At 48.5% G+C, this 19,539-nt stretch overlaps 1 protein-coding gene across 1 annotated transcript in view; it reads right to left on the bottom strand.

The window, feature by feature from the left end:
- LOC144791288 (putative serine protease K12H4.7) overlaps positions 1–19,539 on the bottom strand; it is a 430,940-nt gene that overhangs the window by 84,812 nt on the left and 326,589 nt on the right. The window contains exon 6 of the mRNA XM_078665959.1: positions 973–1,174. Coding sequence (XP_078522085.1) covers positions 973–1,174 — 202 coding nt within the window. The remainder of the gene's footprint in view (positions 1–972; positions 1,175–19,539) is intronic.

Raw genomic sequence — 19,539 nt, 5'->3', positions numbered from 1 at the left:
CACCTTTTACACCGATCTCACTCAAAAGATGCACAGCACCATCAACAAGGTTTAAAAAAAAAACGTTTTCCTTAGCACTAAATCAATTTTCAGTTACTATTTTAACAGCTCCCCTCCTTTTGATTTCAGTCAAAACTAGTTTTTCTTGAATTGCTACTGGTGTAACTAAATAAACATAGTGCTTTTCTAAAATATGTTTTGCTAATACATTAGGTAGTCTTTTAATTAATTTGCTTTTTGAGTTGCTGACCTTCGTGCCCTATTAGAGCTGCGACAGCATGCGTTACATTCTAAATTCGTTAACCAAGACATTTCAAGAATATGCTCTGTTTTGATTGTTGGCCGTCTGTCTTGGATTGGGAAACCTGAGCTAAAACCCAAAGCAACAAGCCACTATCCTGCCCCTACGATGCCAGGGGGAATTATTTCATAAACATCTCAAATTGTTTTCAATAAAATCCAATCCTTTGAAAGTTACACTTTTCCTGTGTTGTATGTGGATTCTCCATTCACATGTGTTGCATTATACAGCTTGGGTTGCCTAAATCCCTTCAAAATTTGCTTGTAGTCTGCTTAATAGTATATTTTCTGCAAATTGATTAACTTTCAATAGCATTTTCTTTAACTTTTTCTAATTTAAATGCATAGCCATGGAACAAATCATTTTCGTATTTTCCCATTGCATCAAAAGGCACTCCAACAGGTAAATAACTTTGCTCTGCTTTATTTTAGGTCTACAATTTGATTAATTTGAAACCCAGCTGGAATTTTTTTTTCCTATAGTCATTATTACTCTTATCTAAGTTTTTGTATTCCATGACTCCTAAAAAATTGCTTGGCAAAGCTATTTCAATTTTTTAAAACAAATTTATTGGATTCTCTGACGACTCCCAGAAGTTGGGTGCCTAAAATGGTTAAAAGATAAGGAGCACCGATGTTAGGCATTTACAATAATTCAATAGATACATTTACCTGCATTGGCTGCTGGCCCTTCCCACGTTGGGTCAGTCATATCATGCACATACTTCTTGTAGCTGGCATCCACACATTTTGACTCCAAAGCCTGCTGCATCAAATGAACAACTTCTGCATATCTTTGGTATGGTGTCCCAAGAGTTACATTTGCCATCACATCACACACCACCTGGATGGTAATGTTGGTCCACTTCACACCCTGTGAACAACAGACAATTCTTAAATGCAGAATACCTTGAAACCTAAATAGTTGAGTGGAATCTTTCACAGTGCTGCAGGAAGGGCAATCTTAAATCCTATCAGGTGCTCAAAAATTGGAACTCACTTTAAACTCACAATAAAATAAACATTATGTAAGCAATTACATCCCTGGCCCTTGTTGCCACACACCTGGTCCTGTTAAAACTAATGATTATGCATGCAATGTGTAATATTGTTACATTTTAAGTGGTATCTTGTATTACAAAAAGACTAATCTGGATATCACCACTGAAACTAAAAGATAAATGAAAAAAAGAACAATGTATCAGTTTTAACCTTTATTTTTCTCAATAGTGCAACCGGTTAGAAGAACAAACATTACAATAATTCATGAAGGCACAAGCCTTGCAGAGATATTGACAAGTACATTGCAGCCCACATAACCAGTCTATTCAAAACATGGATTCCGGTAGCTCTTCGGTCCACAGTGAAAACAACATCTCCCCTTGTTGGAGAAATTTCGTAGCTGAATAGAGAGTAGAATTTTTTTTTACCAGTGGCCTATCTAGTTGACTTATCAGAGCTATTGGCACATATTCTACCCCCTCAGGTCCATACTGACTACATCCTACCACAGTTGCAGCCGGCATGGCTTGAGGGTGGTGCGGCGGCAGAGTGTCAAGGGGAGGTGGGGGGAGGCGTATCGCGCACAACAAGAAACAAGCATTGAAAATGCAATAGGTCTCGCAATAACGCGAGTCTGAACTATTAGCATTGTAAATGATTATGCCCTTTATTTTTGCGTTCTGGTTTTTGGAACATAAATAAAAGGCTTTGCCATTTACAAGGCCTATAGCTTAAATTTGCGTTAAAACGAGACCTATTGCATTGCAATGGTGGTGGTGCTGCTGAGTTTTCTCTGAATCTGCACCCACAATCTGCACCCACAATGTGTGAGTGGCGTTGCGTGTGTGAGTGGCGTTGCGCGGGTGAGTGGCGTTGCGCGGGTGAGTGGCGTTGCGCGGGTGAGTGGCGTTGCGCGGGTGAGTGGCGTTGCGCGGGTGAGTGGCGTTGCGCGGGTGAGTGGCGTTGCGCGGGTGAGTGGCGTTGCGCGGGTGAGTGGCGTTGCGCGGGTGAGTGGCGTTGCGCGGGTGAGTGGCGTTGCGCGGGTGAGTGGCGTTGCATGTGTGAGGGGCGTTGCGTGGATGAGGGGCGTTGCGTGGATGAGGGGCGTTGCGTGGATGAGTGGCGTTGCGTGGGTGAGTGGCGTTGCGTGGGTGAGTGGCGTTGCGTGGGTGAGTGGTGTTGCGTGGGTGAGTGGCGTTGCGTGGCTGAGTGGCGTTGCGTGGCTGAGTGGCGTTGCGTGGCTGAGTGGCGTTGCGTGGCTGAGTGGCGTTGCGTGGCTGAGTGGCGTTGCGTGGCTGAGTGGCGTTGCGTGGCTGAGTGGCGTTGCGTGGATGAGTGGGGTTGCGTGGATGAGTGGGGTTGCGTGGATGAGTGGGGTTGCGTGGATGAGTGGGGTTGCGTGGATGAGTGGGGTTGCGTGTGTGAGTGGTGTTGCTTGGGTGAGTGGCGGTGAGTGTGGTGTTGCGTGGGTGAGTGTGGGCTTGCGTGGGTGTGAGTGGCGTTGCGTGTCTGTAAGTGTTGCTGTGTGGGTGAAAGTGGCACAGAGCCTTTGATGTGGCCTGGCGCAGGAGAAATGCTGCTGCTGCTAATTAAATACAAGAGCGGCCGGGAAGCAGCCAGGAAACACAAGTACGGCCGGCCACATAATTAGGGGAGGAGAAGCTGCACAGCACACGCTGGGAGAAGCCCTTTGATGTGCTGTGCGGCCCCGATGCGCGCTCTGTGCTGGGGGAGGGCCATTAGCCTGAACTCGCGGCAAGATCAAACGAAGGGTGGGAGGGACATTGAGGAACAGGAACAGATGGCCATGAAAGTGTATGGGCCAAAAGCGCGTGCCTGTACGTGCACTCGAAGAAAACGCCACGAAAAAAAGCGGTGGTTTGACAATCAGTTCGAGCACTTGAATTCTCGGCCATTTCCCATTCCTTCGGAATGGTAAAGGACGAGACCTAAAAAGAAACGTACCATGCTGCCAGGTCCCGCGTCTGTGCTCCTGCTCTCCTCGTCTTGAGTAACAGGAAGCACAGCCAGGCCCCACTGACCAATCACAACTCTGCAATGACACCGTGACACAGTGCTCCCCAGGGGCTGGAGGGGGGGCATGTTCTCGATGCAGGGTGTAATGCAGCCTGCATCGAGAACAGGGAAAGGGCGCATGACTGGTTAGGTTGGCCCTAAAGGGCCGACCAAACAGTCAATGCGCACTTGGGAGTGGGCAAACCACTCCTCCTCTGCCCTGCTCCGAGAGCAGAGCAGCCCCACCCACATAGCAGCACAAAGCATAAAATGATAACTCGAAGTTATCATTTTATGTATCATACTTTGCATTGCTTAAAAGCAGTAGGACGACTCTCTTCCGCCATAGCGAAGAACCAGCCACTGTCATCGCAACAGGTTAGGATTGGCTGCATGCACCCACTGAAAGGTTTGTTCAGGTTCCTCCACCAGGGCATATATGTTGTCAATAGGGCAATACTGTTTACCTCAATAATGCAGATGTCATTTAGGACCATAATCCTTGTACAGGCTCTACCAAAGAAAGTATTTCCCAACCCTTAAATATCATGTTAATTGTTTTGTGGGACAGTCACTAAAGCACACGCCTGTGATTACACCTCCCCTTAACTTTTTCATGGGTACTAAGACCCCTCACCATGATTTTGCCTCAGATGTATAGGGTCACTACTCCCCAATGACATTGCACTGTTTAAAACCTTGCAGGTGGACCAACCATCAAAAAAGTAGTAGGATCTGCAAGGCAATTTTAATTTCTTCTCAAAATCCCTAGAACCAAATAGCCAAAGAACTCCACCTACAAACGTGTTGAGCCTGTCCCCCCACACTAGTTGAGCAGGACGAGGGTCAGATGATGAAGCAAGCCATAGGTGGGACTTGTGGGTGAGGACCCTTAAATATATCCCACCAGGGCACAATGATTGTCACTGGTTTACCTGGGTGAACAATCCTACACCCGAGTGAGATAGTGGCAACGCAACATTCTGTCTTGTGGATTGTAATAGGATCCAACAAAATAAGGTAACCATCCTCAAGTATTGTTGTATATGAAAAGGGAAGCGGAGGGTAAAACCTTACACATACTTCTCAATCCTAATTGTTGTCAGATACACACCCATAGACAGGGAGATTCTTGGGAAGAGGGTTTTCCCAGTGAATAATTGCTTTGAAAGGTTTTATTTATGAAGACTCCAGTGGATGTTCCTTTTAAATTTTGTGCATCACAAAACATTACACCTTTTTTACCTTTATCATCCTGTCAGTGCCTCACTGTATGTAACCTGACTGGTAATTAAGCTAGACTGAGGGGTGGAGATATGAGCTGTGAATGAGATTTCAAACTTTCAAAACTTTTCAAGATCGTAATAATGAAAGTAGGTAATTATGAGGGATTCTAAGCTTACGTTTGGTAGCTTGACACTATCATCCAAGCTCTACTCTGAGAAAAATGTCTGTGGCACATATACAGCAACACCAAACCAGCTTTACATGTAAATAATAAATGAAAAGAAAGATTGGTAACTTTCAGAAAAAAGGGCGCTCAGCAAATCCGGGGTAAGTAAAGGTCAACTGTCACATGGTGCTTCCAAGGAAAGGATGCGGTTACCAACATCCACAGGGTTCTACCTCAATAGGACCATAAAACAAACAATGTTATCCTGAGCACTCTCAAAGTTAAGAAAAGTTCAAAATTTCCTTTATCTTGATTGGCACAAGCACCAAGTCCAAATTCACGATTCCATATCTCGGAATGTATGTTCCAACAACTTTTATTGAAGTTCAATCATAAATAGTTGATATCTTCAAACGATGCAGCCAACACGTGTTTCGTCGTGGTTTTTATTTATTTATTTATTTTTGAAATTTGTAAAGCGCAAACAAATGCCCTTGGGCGTCTCGGCGCTACAGATTCAGTGAGGATGTAAGAAAGGCTGGGTTTACTGATTGAACAGCTGCGTTTTTATCATTTTGCGGAATTGAAACAGTGATGGAACAGAGTGGATCTTTAGTGGTAAAGCATTCCAAAGCTTGGCTGCTGTCACCACAAAACGTCTGTCTCCCAGGCCATTGTCCTAGTAGGAGGCACCACTAGCTGATAAGCCGTATACGACCAGCTGTTTAGATAGAAATTTTGGGCCTTGATTGTGAACAGCTTTATAAGTCAGACATAAGGTCTTGAATTTTATGCGATTCATGATCGCCAGCCAGTGATAGTTTCAAATAACGTGTGAGATGGCCTGAAATTTGGGTGTCCCTGAAAGCAAACGAGCAGCTGCATTTTGGACCGTCTGCATTTTTTTGATGACCCTGCATTGTGCATTTGCAAACAGTCCATTACAGTAATCTAATGACGACATTACCAGGGTGCTAATCAGTGTCTTCCCTGCACTTTCTGGTGGGAATGGGATGAGTTTTTTGATCATTTTAAGTTTAAAAAAGGCTGTTGACGTGACTTGGTTGGCATGGGAATCAAATATTATTCCCAAGTTCCTAACCTTTGAAACTGGTTGAGGTGTCGGCCCCATTGATGGAGGCCACCATGAGCTGGACCAGACTGGGGATAGTTTCCCGAAAATAACCACTTCCGTCTTCTCGGAGTTAAGTTTGAGGCAGTTACTGGCCATCCAATCCTTGATGGCCAGCATGCCTTCTTGGAAACATTTTGTCACTCTATCTCCATCCCTGTTAATTGCAACACCAACTGGGTGTCGTCGGCGTAAGAAGTAAGGCCCATCCCATGAGATTTTATAACTCTGGCTAAGTCCGACACATAAATATTAAAATGTGTCGGACTTAGGGATGAGCCTTGAGGAACTCCACAGGGAAGGGTTAGCTAGGCCGATCGAAATGGCCCCAAGCTAACTGCTTGCGTTCTCTCCGACAGGAAGGAGGCCAGCAGATCTTTGGCTGTATGTTGGACGCCCATTGCCGAGACACGGTTGATCAAGATAGCATGATCGACTGTGTCGAAGGCTGCAGACAAATCGAGTAATATAAGCACTGCAGTGCCTCCCTGGTCTCTTATTATTCTAATGTCCTCTGTAGCTTTGATGAGAGCAGTTTCAGTTCCATGAAGTTTACGGAACCCAAATTGTTTATCATCCAGCAGATGATGATTCTCAATGAATTCAGAAAGTTGCGTATTCATTTCTTTCTCTGCGACCTTAGCCAAAAAGGGCAGACTGGCTATAGGTCTATAATTTTTCAATTCATCTGCCTCCAGTTGAGGTTTCCTAAGAGAGGTTTGAGAAGCGGGTTTTTCAGTACGGCTGGATATATACCGGTCTCAAACATGGCATTACAAATCTGGGTTATCACCGGCGCAATCAGATTGATGACTGGGGAGAGAGCTTTAGGTGGGCAAGGGAGAGCCGAGCCCGATTTTATCGCTTTCATGATGTCCACTATATTCTGTTCAGTGACTTCCGAGAAATGTGATAAGCAGTGGTCAGGGGGGTTAATACTAGATAGGTTGGTATAAGTAGTTACTTTGGAGGAAAACTTTACATAGATATTGTTAACTTCTTCAAAAAAGTATAGAGCCAGGGCATCAGTAAGTGCTTGCGTTGGAAAAGGAGCAGTAGCTGGTGTTCTTCCGGATAGTTGCTTCACAACTTGGTACAATTCTCTATGGGAGTTTTTAGCGGTTTCATTCTGTATAGTGTAAAATATTTTTTTTTCTTCCTTATTCATTTTTTTATACTTATTAAGTTCCTGTTTGTACTGCATCTTTTGTTCCATGGAATACGATCTGCGCCAGTGTCTTTCGTAGTTTCTACACTTCTGTTTCTGTTCTCAGAGTGCGTCAGTAAACCATGGCGCCGAAGGAGAGGACCTATTTTTAGAGATGGTTTTATTTGGTACCAATTGGTTCATGGCATTACTTATCTAGTCCATGAATTGTTCGGTAGCTATGTTAGGGTCAGATGAAATAGCCGGACTGGTGTCATTTAGGAGAGTGGATAAATGCTAATTGTTTATATCCTTCCAAATTCTAAATGCACCATGACCTATTTCCACCACCTTTTTAATGGGAGGGCATTTAATAGTTTTTTTTAAAGATGATAGCGTAATGATCTGACCACGGGAGTGGAAGAATATCTTGGATGAAGATTTTCTTAGAATTAGTAAAAATACCATCCAACACATGACCAGCTTCATGCGTGGGAGATGAGACTAACTGGACCAGGCCTAGGGCTTCCATGTCTGTCAGTAAGGTGAGGGTGTCATTGCTATCTGTTTTTTCCAAATGAAAGTTAAAATCACCCAATACGGTGAATGACGCATCTATGGCTAATGATTCTAGTAGTGTGTTAAAGTTAGCTAGGAAATCGGTCCATGCTCCTGGGGGTCTGTATAAAAGAGCTCCTTTAAAATTTTGTGAAGGAGTTAATAGAATAGAAAAATGGATAGCTTCATAAATGTGTGAAGGAATAGGATATGTTATAACTAAAAATTGTTTGCGGAAAATTATTGCCAACCCACCACCTTTTTTATTAAGTCTATCCTGTCTTTGAACTTTGTATCCCTCTGGGATCGCAACCACCAGATCCGGATCGGATGCATTATCCATCCAGGTTTCTGTCATAAACAGTATATCTATGTTCCTATCAGTGATTATGTCGGCTATCTCCTGTTTATGTTTGCCTAGTGAGCGGACGTTGATAAGTGCTATCACTAAGCTAGAGTCTTTATAGGTCATATCCACTCTAGATCTAGAAACGGGGGTGATACGAGAGAGCATAGACTTACAGTGTAAACAGCTGATTGCCCGGTTACTCAATATATCCTCAGGTTCCATCATTGAACACCTGATACCTGAAGAAGGGCGCAGCCACAATAAATCATTCCTGGAATAAGAAATAAGGGATTGTAAGGTGGATGGGCCAGGGGGTATGGCCCTAGGCCCGGCGCGAATGGGCGCAGACGGGCTTGCGGCCGGGGAATAGAGGTCATTTTATAGGAGAGGGAGGAGGGTGGGAGGCAGCTACAGCGCTGTCCTTGGCGTCCACCCAAGATGGCGTCCACCCCTGTCTCCTACCGCGTGAGCACGCAATCTGCTACGCGGGGAGCGGGGTTCGAGATGCGACCGGTTAGTAATGTGCAGTAGCTGCAATGAAATTAAAATATGAGGATAAGGTGGCCTTTTAAAAATGATGTGCAGCAACCTAGAGCCTAGCCCCCGGCTTTCCGCCTCAGGGGAGATGTCAAAACTAAATCTAAGCGCTGGTGATGTAGCGCAATTTAAATAGCCAGGAGGGGGGGAGGCAGCCAGCAGCTAGAGCACTGTCCTTGGCGTCCACCCCTGTCTCCTACCGCATGAGCACGCAATCAGCTACGCGGGGAGCGGGGTTCGAGATGCGGCCGGTTAGTAAAGTGCAGTAGCTGCAATGAAATTAAAATATGAGGTTAAGGTGGCCTTTTAAAAATGATGTGCAGCAACCTAGAGCCTAGCCCCCGGCTTTCCGCCTCAGGGGAGATGTCAAAACTAAATTTATATCATATACACATTGACTTCCTCAGGGCTCTAGAATCCGTATATTCCTCAAACAATTAGTTCTTGTCATTAATAGGTGCCATCAGAGCCATCTAGTCCTCAAGATAGTCCAAATCCTGTCTCTGTAATTTCAATAGTGTATGGGGTACATCTTATCCACTTGTATATTATTATAATCCGAAATCCACTCTTCTTCACTCTTGATACACCCCTAATTTCGCCTCTCAATTCATCAAGTTCTCAAATTCTCAATATCTCTAATCAAAAACGGTAACGAGTATCTTCGCATCCGTAATTCGGCGTTGTATATATGCCGAGAGGATTTCGGATTATAATAATATACAAGTGGATAAAATGTACCCCATACACTATTGAAATTACAGAGTAAGGATTTGGACTATCTTGCGGACTAGATGGCTCTGATGGCACCTATTAATGACAAGAACTAATTGTTTGAGGAATATACGGATTCTAGAGCCCTGAGGAAGTCAATGTGTATATAAAAACCACGGCGAAACACGTGTTGGCTGCATCATTTGAAGATATCAACTATTTATGATTGAACTTCAATAAAAGTTGTTGGAACATACATTCCGAGATATGGAATCGTGAATTTGGACTTGGTGCTTTTGCCAATCAAAATAAAGGAAATGTTGAACTTTTCTTAACTTTGAGAGTGCTCGGGATAAAATTGTATGTAAATAATAAATACACAAAAAACCCCGCATCAATTTAGGTTAAAAATGATATTTAAAAAAAAACGTGAGTCAAAATAGGCTGGGGTGATATGGAACATTGAATAGGTGTATGGCACACATCACAAATGTAATGCATTGATTTGAATTTGAAACTATTGAAAGGTGCCCTCAGAAAAGCTATAGGAACCAAAAATCCAATGCATCTCAATGGGGGGCAATTTACCAGGTGATATGCAGTCTCTCTGTCTAACTTGCGATAGAGTGAGGTTGGGCAATGCCTAGCTGTTTTCCCTGGTCAAATGTTTTACATAGGCCATGTTTTTGTATTCCATTTGCAGGCAAGGGGCAGAACTGTGGCTGGACAGGTATCTCCATGGTCTGATTTTGTGGTTTAAATAGCCCCACATTTTGATGCAAGAAGTTCTGGAAACGTCCAAGACTGCATTTTTTGAAAGGCACAATTTATCGCCCCACTTTTTCCAGCTTTCACTGGGATGTTGAAACCTTTGAGGTTGAAATTCATCAGTGGATCAAGGCTGAAAGCTGCAGCGCAGCATGGCTCTGCAAAAGAATTACCTTGCGTTCATTGTCTGGCTGGAGTCTAAAAAGTTACAGCTAAAGGCTCAGTCACTGAGCAGAGCAGACCAAACCAGCATATCTTACCCACCTGCCAAAGTTATTGCTTTATCAAGGATATATAGCACCTGGTCACCCAAAGAAGAAATTTCTTCCCCATCTCAACCTTTTTCAATAGTTCTAAAACGTCTTCAGTGCTGCTCCAAATATCTCGAAATATACAGGACTCTCTGGATGTCAAGCCAAGGATCAAGGGTCCCATTTCCAAGAGGAACATAGACTAGTTAGCAGTGGTCTTAATTATTTTCTTGAAGTTGGGTGCAGTTTATCCTGATGGATCCCGCTCCTCTTTCCAGAGTGTAGAAAAGACAGCCCACAGCAGCAGGCACTCCCAGTCAGACATCATGGCCCATTTTTGCCTTTGCTCCTCTAGTTCTGAAGGTACATTTTCAGCGTCACATATTAAATGGGTGTTGACTCGTCAGTCAGCGTCACATATTAAATGGGTGTTGACTCGTCAGTCAGTTTCCAGGCCGAAAGGAATTCTTTCAGCCAGACGTCTAATGTCTTCTCAGCTCAAGAGGCACTCTGGCTTGAGAGTGGTGGGTTACCATTTTTAGAAGGTTACATAAGAGTAATTAGTGAATCACTTAAGACCTCTCATATATTCTTCTCCTCTGGTTTTCAGCAATAAGAGTCATAGTCTGATAACTTAACATAGAACTGTTCTCGAATTCCCCACTGAAATAAGAAATTCCAGTGGGAATCGGTAATCCCAACTTGGATACCCTGGGCAATTTTTCATTTCCCCCCCAAATCGTCACATAGAGACTTTAGCTTCCTTCAACAACTGAAACACACTGAAGATCAATTCCCATCATCAATCAAGCAAACATCATTTGTATAGCGCAGCATTGCCAGTCCTAGGGGTATCTGGGCCCTGTGAATGCGACAACTCGGTCGAAGATCAAGGTCAGAAACTAGCAAAAAGAAGAAAAACAAAGGTCAAAATGAGCAGAAAGAGGCAAAATAAAGGTCGGAAAGGAGCAGAAAGAGGCAAAAATAAAGGGCAGGACGAGCTGAGAGAGGCACAAATAGAGGGCAGAAATTGAGCAGAAAAGATAGCACAAAACGAGCAGAGAAGACACAAACCTAAGGTAGCAGAGGGTAGTAGACTGCAGGCAAGCTGGAAAGGAGAACTGTCGCAGGGGGGAGCTGGGGCGTGGGCATGCTCAATGGAGTCACACTGCGGCCTCCATTAAAATGGTCCTGGGGAGAGCGGGGTGCTGGGTGGCGGGAGGTGGGAAAAACAGCAAGAGAGTAGAAACTAGCATAAAGAGGGGGAAAAAAAGGTCAGAAACGAAAAGAAAGGGACAAAATAACAGGCAGAACAGGCGGAGAGAGGCAAAAATAGAGGGCAGAAATGGGCAGAAAAACTAGCAGAGGAGGCACAAACCTAAGGCAGCAGAGGGTAGTGGACTGCGGGCAACATAGACAACATAGACAGGAGAACTGCTGCAGGGGGAGCTGGCACGAGGGCCTGTCCAATGGGAATTAAGAGGTCACTCGTAATGAGGGTCCAAGAGTACAGCCAATGATAAATGCCCAAACTATGCACAAAGGATGCCCAAGTTCCAAACTGGGGCATATCGATCATAAGTGTAGCAGATGTAGGGTGTACCGTGGTCAGGAAATCAAGGGGATCACTGCACCACAGTTCCAGCCGGCTTTTACTCCCAGAATGGGCGATAGTGGGAGCCGATTTTCTTGTCTGCATTAGGTCCCATGGCAACCCTACCAAGACGCAGCTTTCAAATGAGTTACAAAGCCAAACTAACAAATGCCAAAAACAAGTCACAGGTTGTAGGGGGCTCTTATTTGGGTAAAATAACACACCAAATAGATCAATTAACTCCATTACTAGAATGGTCGTTACATGAAAATTGTTGCACGCTTTGATAAGATTATACTGTACTCCAAGGTGATAGCCGACGGAAGCTCAAAGACATTGGTTTAAAGAGATAAGATCGAGATATTCAGGTTTAACTGTCATTCTTGATACAGTTCAGGCCTTGAATTAACGTCTTCCAACCTTATGATAAGGAGAAAATACAAATGCATGAAATGTGCCATACTGTAGGCATTCCAAAACCACACAAAGGACTTAAGTATAGCAGATAAAGGAATTTAAAGCACAAACTACAGTTAGGAAATTCTACACAACGTTACCATTTGGAGGTATGCTGAGTTTTGTTTTCCTACTAAGAAGAGCAGAGTTTCGGTGGGCCAAGAAAATCATATGATTGTGCAGCCAATTTTCAATACTTTACAGCCACCTACTATCGCCTCCTTCAACCTTATACTCACTCTTCCGAATGGATAGCTTACATTAAAAAAAAACATATTTTAGTAATATTACAATACTAATATACAATACTATTCAGTACTTAAGTGCAAAAGCTGGAACTCATCCATAAACATCATAATCGAGACCAACACACACGGAATGACTTGTTTCATGATAACCAAGCAGCAAACTGAGAACAATCAGTGCTCAGAAGTTAAACCATAAATCTACATGTATTACTCTAGAGAAGCAAAAACGCAGGAGTTTGTTGAATCAATCATTAGAGATGACATTTCTGCAACTCTTCTGATGGGTGTAAACATCACCTTTCGCTAATTGGGAGTCGGAGATGCAAAGCCAACTATAGGAACAGGTTTTGACTGAAATGAGGAGTTCCAAGCCCAATCAGTCTGTTCATTTCTTACTTTGGAACTGAAAGTCAATATCTGTGTAGTAGACATCTGACCGATCACCTCCACAAAAGATTTGCAGACTTACACTGCTTGCACCTGGCAGTGGCGGCCGGCATGACTCGCGGGTGGCGGGCCAGGGCAAGTGAATGGGGGCATAAGGATGCACAATGTAAAACAAAAAAATAACAAGCATTTACAATGCAACGGTTTTGCCTTTGTAAAAGTTAGAGCTATTGGCATTGTAAATGACAACATTTTTATTTATGTGTTCGTTTTGAAAACAGATAAATAAATGGCATTGTCATTTACAATGGCAATAGCCTAATCTCTCGCAAATGCCACACACACCCACAGAGAGCCCTCCCACACAGAGCCTCCCCACACACACACACAGGGCCCCCCCACACACACACCCACACAGAGCCCCTCCCCACACAGAGCCCCCCCACACACCCACACAGAGCCCCCCAAACACTGCGAGCCCCCCCACACACAGAGCACCCCCTCACACTGCAAGCCCCCCCCACACACTGCGAGCCCCCATCCACACACTGCGAGCCCCTAGAGAGTACAATACATAGGGCCTGTGCAATGAGTAAACACCAACTCCCCCCCCCCCTTCCAGAAAGATGCCACGGAGGTGTTATCTGTTAGCTGTTAGCAAATACCCCGGATCGAACCAGGGACCGTGGCTCTAAAGGAAAACACTTTCCTTGGCTGATTTCTGCGGCCATCAGAGAGCTCAGGCTGGGCTAATGCAGGCGCGACCTGGAGGAGAAACCCATTAACGTCCATTAGTAGGAGCAAGAGCTGCTCCCAGGAGAGGCTGCAATGTCTGTGGGAGGAGGCGGGGTCTGAACACTGGTGGTGGACGGGGAGAAAGGAGTGGATAGACCGTTTTTATATAGCGCATCGTCTGACATTTACACTGCCTCGTGGAGCTGTTTTTTCTTAGCCAGGCTGGGGACAGGTTGCCCCAGTTTAAGGTGCTGCTATGGGAAGGGGAGGGGGCACACACGGACAGCGGGTATGGGGGGGGGGGGAACGGGGAACACGGACAGCGAGCGGAGGGGCCGGCGGGAACGGGGAGGGGGGCCCTGCTCACAGACAAAAGGGTACAACCCTAAAAAAACACTGATTAGCCGAGGCACTACTCACTACGGGCGGCGTGGTGGTGCTGCAGGGCTCTCCCGCCTCTGATGCCGCCAGGCTCCCTCAGCTCACGGGAGCCCGGCAGAGCGCCCGCCATGGTTGTTCTCCTGTCTCCCGGGCTGCGGGGGGCGGGACTTCGGGCCGTGCTGTGATTGGCTGACGTCACGTGGAGGAGACAAATGCGCGTTTCTTTTGTTATGGTTCGTTGGCACGATTGTCGAAGGCTTGAAACATAAAGGAAGGGCTCGGACTTGCGAACGGAAGATAAAACTGGTATAGGAGTACAGCGCTGCATAGCTCGGGACAGCCCGGACAAGGACCCACACGCCTGGCGGAGCACACGTGTAAAAGTGGGGTTGAGGGGCGGTGGCTACGCTGATATTGGAGCCGTCCCTACATGCGACACGGAAGCCATAGAGAGGGATTGAGACACGAGACGCAGATGTGATTGTAGAGTAAAAGTCACAGCCGCATGACAGCGTAATTTTTTGTTGTCAGAAATGTTCCCCAAATCCTGCTTTTCACTATAGTATAAACTGTGCAGAAAATGAAAAACAAGTCAGGTCCCGGGCCGGCCAGCCAATCACAGCGCGGCCCGGGAATGACGTCACGGGGGTGTCCCGGGCCGGCAGCCAATCGCAGCGCGGCCCGGGACAAAGGGGCGGGGCTTAAAAAAACACCGCGAAACGCCCCCGAATCGCGTTTTAAAGAGAAAGCGCGATTGACAGCCTCTGTCTCCCAATGGCTAGCCTCCATTTATGGAGCTAGCCAATGATAGACAGAGGCGGGTCATCACCCCACATAGAACTCAAGAGGTTTTGCTAGCGCATGCGTACTTCGTACGCATTGCGTAGGCAAAACCTAAAAAGCAGCCACCACAGGAGTACAGCCGAGAGCACAAGCCGCCTAAGATGTGCTACTGCCCGAGAAATGAACCAACTAAAAGTTCACTGCACGTGGGGAAGGCACTTAACGCGCAGTCACTGGGAGAAATCACTCGCAACGCAAATCACCAGGAATGCCCTGCCTGACAGCGCCAGAACCACTCTTTGCACAAGCGAGCTATACCTGGGGGCAGAAGTCACCAGTAATGCCCTGCCCGACAGCGCCAGTACCACTCTTTGCACAAGCGAGCACTGCCCCAGAGCAGACAGAAGTCACCAGTAATGCCCTGCCCGACAGCGCCAGTACCACTCTTTGCACAAGCGAGCACTGCCCCAGAGCAGACAGAAGTCACCAGGAATGCCCTGCCCGACAGCGCCAGAACCACTCTTTGCACAAGCGAGCACTGCCCCAGAGCAGACAGAATTCACCAGTAATGAACTGCCCGACAGCGCCAGAATCACTATTTGCACAAGCGGGCACTGCCCCAGAGCAGGCAGAAGTCACCAGTAATGCCCTGCCCGACAGCGCCAGAACCACTCTTTGCACAAGCGAGCACTGCCCCAGAGAAGACAGAAGTCACCAGTAATGCCCTGCCCGACAGCGCCAGAACCACTCTTTGCACAAGCGAGCACTGCCCCAGAGCAGACAGAAGTCACCAGTAATGCCCTGCCCGACAGCGCCAGAACCACTCTTTGCACAAGCGAGCACTGCCCCAGAGCAGACAGAAGTCACCAGTAATGCCCTGCCCGACAGCGCCAGAACCACTCTTTGCACAAGCGAGCACTGCCCCAGAGCAGGCAGAAGTCACCAGTAATGCCCTGCCCGACAGCGCCAGAACCACTCTTTGCACAAGCGAGCACTGCCCCAGAGCAGACAGAAGTCACCAGTAATGCCCTGCCCGACAGCGCCAGAACCACTCTTTGCACAAGCGAGCACTGCCCCAGAGCAGACAGAAGTCACCAGTAATGCCCTGCCCGACAGCGCCAGAACCACTCTTTGCACAAGCGGGCACTGCCCCAGAGCAGGCAGAAGTCACCAGTAATGCCCTGCCCGACAGCGCCAGAACCACTCTTTGCACAAGCGAGCACTGCCCCAGAGAAGACAGAAGTCACCAGTAATGCCCTGCCCGACAGCGCCAGAACCACTCTTTGCACAAGCGAGCACTGCCCCAGAGCAGACAGAAGTCACCAGTAATGCCCTGCCCGACAGCGCCAGAACCACTCTTTGCACAAGCGAGCACTGCCCCAGAGCAGACAGAAGTCACCAGTAATGCCCTGCCCGACAGCGCCAGAACCACTCTTTGCACAAGCGAGCACTGCCCCAGAGCAGGCAGAAGTCACCAGTAATGCCCTGCCCGACAGCGCCAGAACCACTCTTTGCACAAGCGAGCACTGCCCCAGAGCAGACAGAAGTCACCAGTAATGCCCTGCCCGACAGCGCCAGAACCACTCTTTGCACAAGCGAGCACTGCCCCAGAGCAGACAGAAGTCACCAGTAATGCCCTGCCCGACAGCGCCAGAACCACTCTTTGCACAAGCGGGCACTGCCCCAGAGCAGGCAGAAGTCACCAGTAATGCCCTGCCCGACAGCGCCAGAACCACTCTTTGCACAAGCGAGCACTGCCCCAGAGAAGACAGAAGTCACCAGTAATGCCCTGCCCGACAGCGCCAGAACCACTCTTTGCACAAGCGAGCACTGCCCCAGAGCAGACAGAAGTCACCAGTAATGCCCTGCCCGACAGCGCCAGAACCACTCTTTTCACAAGCGAGCACTGCCCCAGAGCAGACAGAAGTCACCAGGAATGCCCTGCCCGACAGCGCCAGAACCACTCTTTGCACAAGCGAGCACTGCCCCAGAGCAGGCAGAAGTCACTAGTAATGCCCTGCCCGACAGCGCCAGAACCACTCTTTGCACAAGCGAGCACTGCCCCAGAGCAGACAGAAGTCACTAGTAATGCACTGCCCGGTAGCACCACATCCACTTCTTGCTCAAGCAAGCACTGCCTGAGACCAGAAGCCACCGGTAATATACTGCCTCACAGGGCCAGATACCCTGTTTGCACAAGCTAGAACTGCCCCAAGGGCAGACATGAACATTAATGCACTGCCGGCAGCGCCAGAACCACTGCTTGCACAAGCGAATACTGCCCCAAGGACAGACGTCAATAAAACACTGCCCAGCAGCAGATCCACTGTTTACACAACCGAGCACTGCCCGAGGGCTGAAGTCAGCATTAAAGCACTGCCCGGCAGCACCAGATCCACTGCTTGCACACGCGAGCAATGCCCGTCAGCACCAGATACACTGCGTGCACAAGCGAGCACTGCCCCGAGGGCTGAAGTCACCAGTAATACACTGCCGACACCATCAGATCCACTGCTTGCACAAGCGAGCACTGCCCCGAAGGCTGAAATCACCAGTAATGCCCTGCCCTGCAGCACCAGGTCCACCGGTTGCACAAGCGAGCACTGCCCCGCAGCATCAGACTCACTGCTTGCACAAGCGAGCACTGCTCCGAGGGCTGAAGTCACCAGTGATACACTGCCCGGCACCATCAGATCCACCGGTTGCACTGCCCGAGGGCTGAAATCACCAGTAACGCCCTGCCCGGCAGACAGCGCGGCGAGCATCGGTCCTGCTCGGGGCGGCGGATCGCGGCGCACCCCGCTCCAGGCAGACTCACCTTGTGCGGCGCGGGCTCGGTCCCGGGATCCTTCACTGGGCCATGGCGGGGGCGGTAAATCCAAGGGCGGCTACCTGCGGGGGCTGCACGGACCCCGGATCGGCCTCCCCGGGGCGGCGCTGCCTCCGCGCCAACAGCGGGGTCCACGGGCAGCCACGGCCGGCCGGACAGGAGGCTGCTCCGCTCCGCGCGCCGGCCTCGGGGGCTGCAGGCAGGGCTGCGGGTCCGGAGCGCGGGCTGCGGGGCTCGGCTGCACCGGGGCGGGGGTGGACGTGCACCGAGGGGCTGCGGCACTCAGTCCCGGGCGGCAGCAGCACTTTACCCGCAGGCTTTGTGTGTGTGATGCTGGGGACCAGAGCGGCGCGGCGAGCCCCCGCCCCGCTGCAAACTTCCCACCAATCGCGGCCCTCAGGCCCGCCCCTTACTATCCTCCAGTGCTGTAACCCGTGCTAGCCCGGGGGCTCCTGGACTGACGGCCTCGAGGAGCGTGTGCCCGGCTGTCTGGGTGCCCAGGGCAGTGCCAGCGGCCGGCGCGTGCCCAGCCTGGCTGCAGCCCGCAGCTATGAACGACTCTCTCAGTAAGTGATGCTCGAGCCTGCACCCTTGTGCACCGTCGCCCATATGTCCGCTATTTGCACCTCACTGCACCCAAAGCCAGCCATGCAACATGTAAACTTGGGTGTACCAACGTCACGCGCACCAAAGGCTCAGGAGTAGGAGTACAGCGCTGCATAGCTCGGGACAGCCCGGACAAGGACCCACACGCCTGGCGGCGCACACGTGTAAAAGTGGGGTTGAGGGGCGGTGGCTACGCTGATATTGGAGCCGTCCCTACATGCGACACGGAAGCCATAGAGAGGGATTGAGACACGAGACGCAGATGTGATTGTAGAGTAAAAGTCACAGCCGCATGACAGCGTAATTTTTTGTTGTCAGAAATGTTCCCCAAATCCTGCTTTTCACTATAGTATAAACAGTGCAGAAAATGAAAAACAAGTCAGGTCCCGGGCCGGCCAGCCAATCACAGCACGGCCCGGGAATGACGTCACGGGGGTGTCCCGGGCCGGCAGCCAATGGCAGCGCGGCCCGGGACAAAGGGGCGGGGCTTAAAAAAGCACCAGAAACGCCCCCGAATCGCGTTTTCGAGAGAAAGCGCGATTGACAGCCTCTGCCTCCCAATGGCTAGCCTCCATTTATGGAGCTAGCCAATGATAGGCAGAGGCGGGTCATCACCCCACATAGAAATCAAGAGGTTTTGCTAGCGCATGCGTACTTCGTACGCATGGCTAAGGCAAAACCTAAAAATAAAATTATACAACTACCTTGCCGGGGGGTCCCCCCCGTCTCTGCTCCTTGCTCATGCTCTCCTCGTGGGACAGGAAGCCTGGAAGAAAAGCCAGGCTCCGCTGACAAAATCACAACGCCGCAATGCAGAGCTGTGATTGGTTTTGAGCGTCCTGGTTCTACGCTCAACCAGGGAATGGGGGCCTGGGCTTGTTCTCCACGCAGTCTAATGATGCAACTGGAACCACACCACAAAATTCCTGTTCCACTTATAATGCAGGAGACTCAGTGGGTGTCCAAAATCCCTTGGATGCTCCAGTCAACTAAAACGTTGGATCATGACCAGTTGTTCACAAGATGCAGACTCCTGATGTTGGCTGGGTGCTAGGCTATTTCCAGCACGCATACACCCACTGTTGGAAATTGGATGAGGGCAGTGGATGTAACGGGTCACCTCTTTAACAGTGTCCATTGAATCCACCCGATTCCCCAACCCTTAAGACTCGAGAGCTGAACACTGGAAAGTGTATTTCAGAACAGTAATTCAGGCAATATGAATACCAAATGTAATTGTGTGTGGGAATCCCACTTTATGTTTAGGTGGTGTATTTATGTGTTTAAAACAGTGGTGATACAGTAAACAACTCCTGTTTGCTAGTGGTTGTGCAACTTCAGCAGCAGTTGTA

This window comes from Lissotriton helveticus, chromosome 11 (assembly GCF_964261635.1).
Source record: "Lissotriton helveticus chromosome 11, aLisHel1.1, whole genome shotgun sequence".
NCBI classification, from domain to species: Eukaryota; Metazoa; Chordata; class Amphibia; order Caudata; family Salamandridae; genus Lissotriton; species Lissotriton helveticus.
The sequence above is the reverse complement of the archived record's forward strand: the minus strand, read 5'-3'. Positions and strand labels throughout refer to the sequence as shown.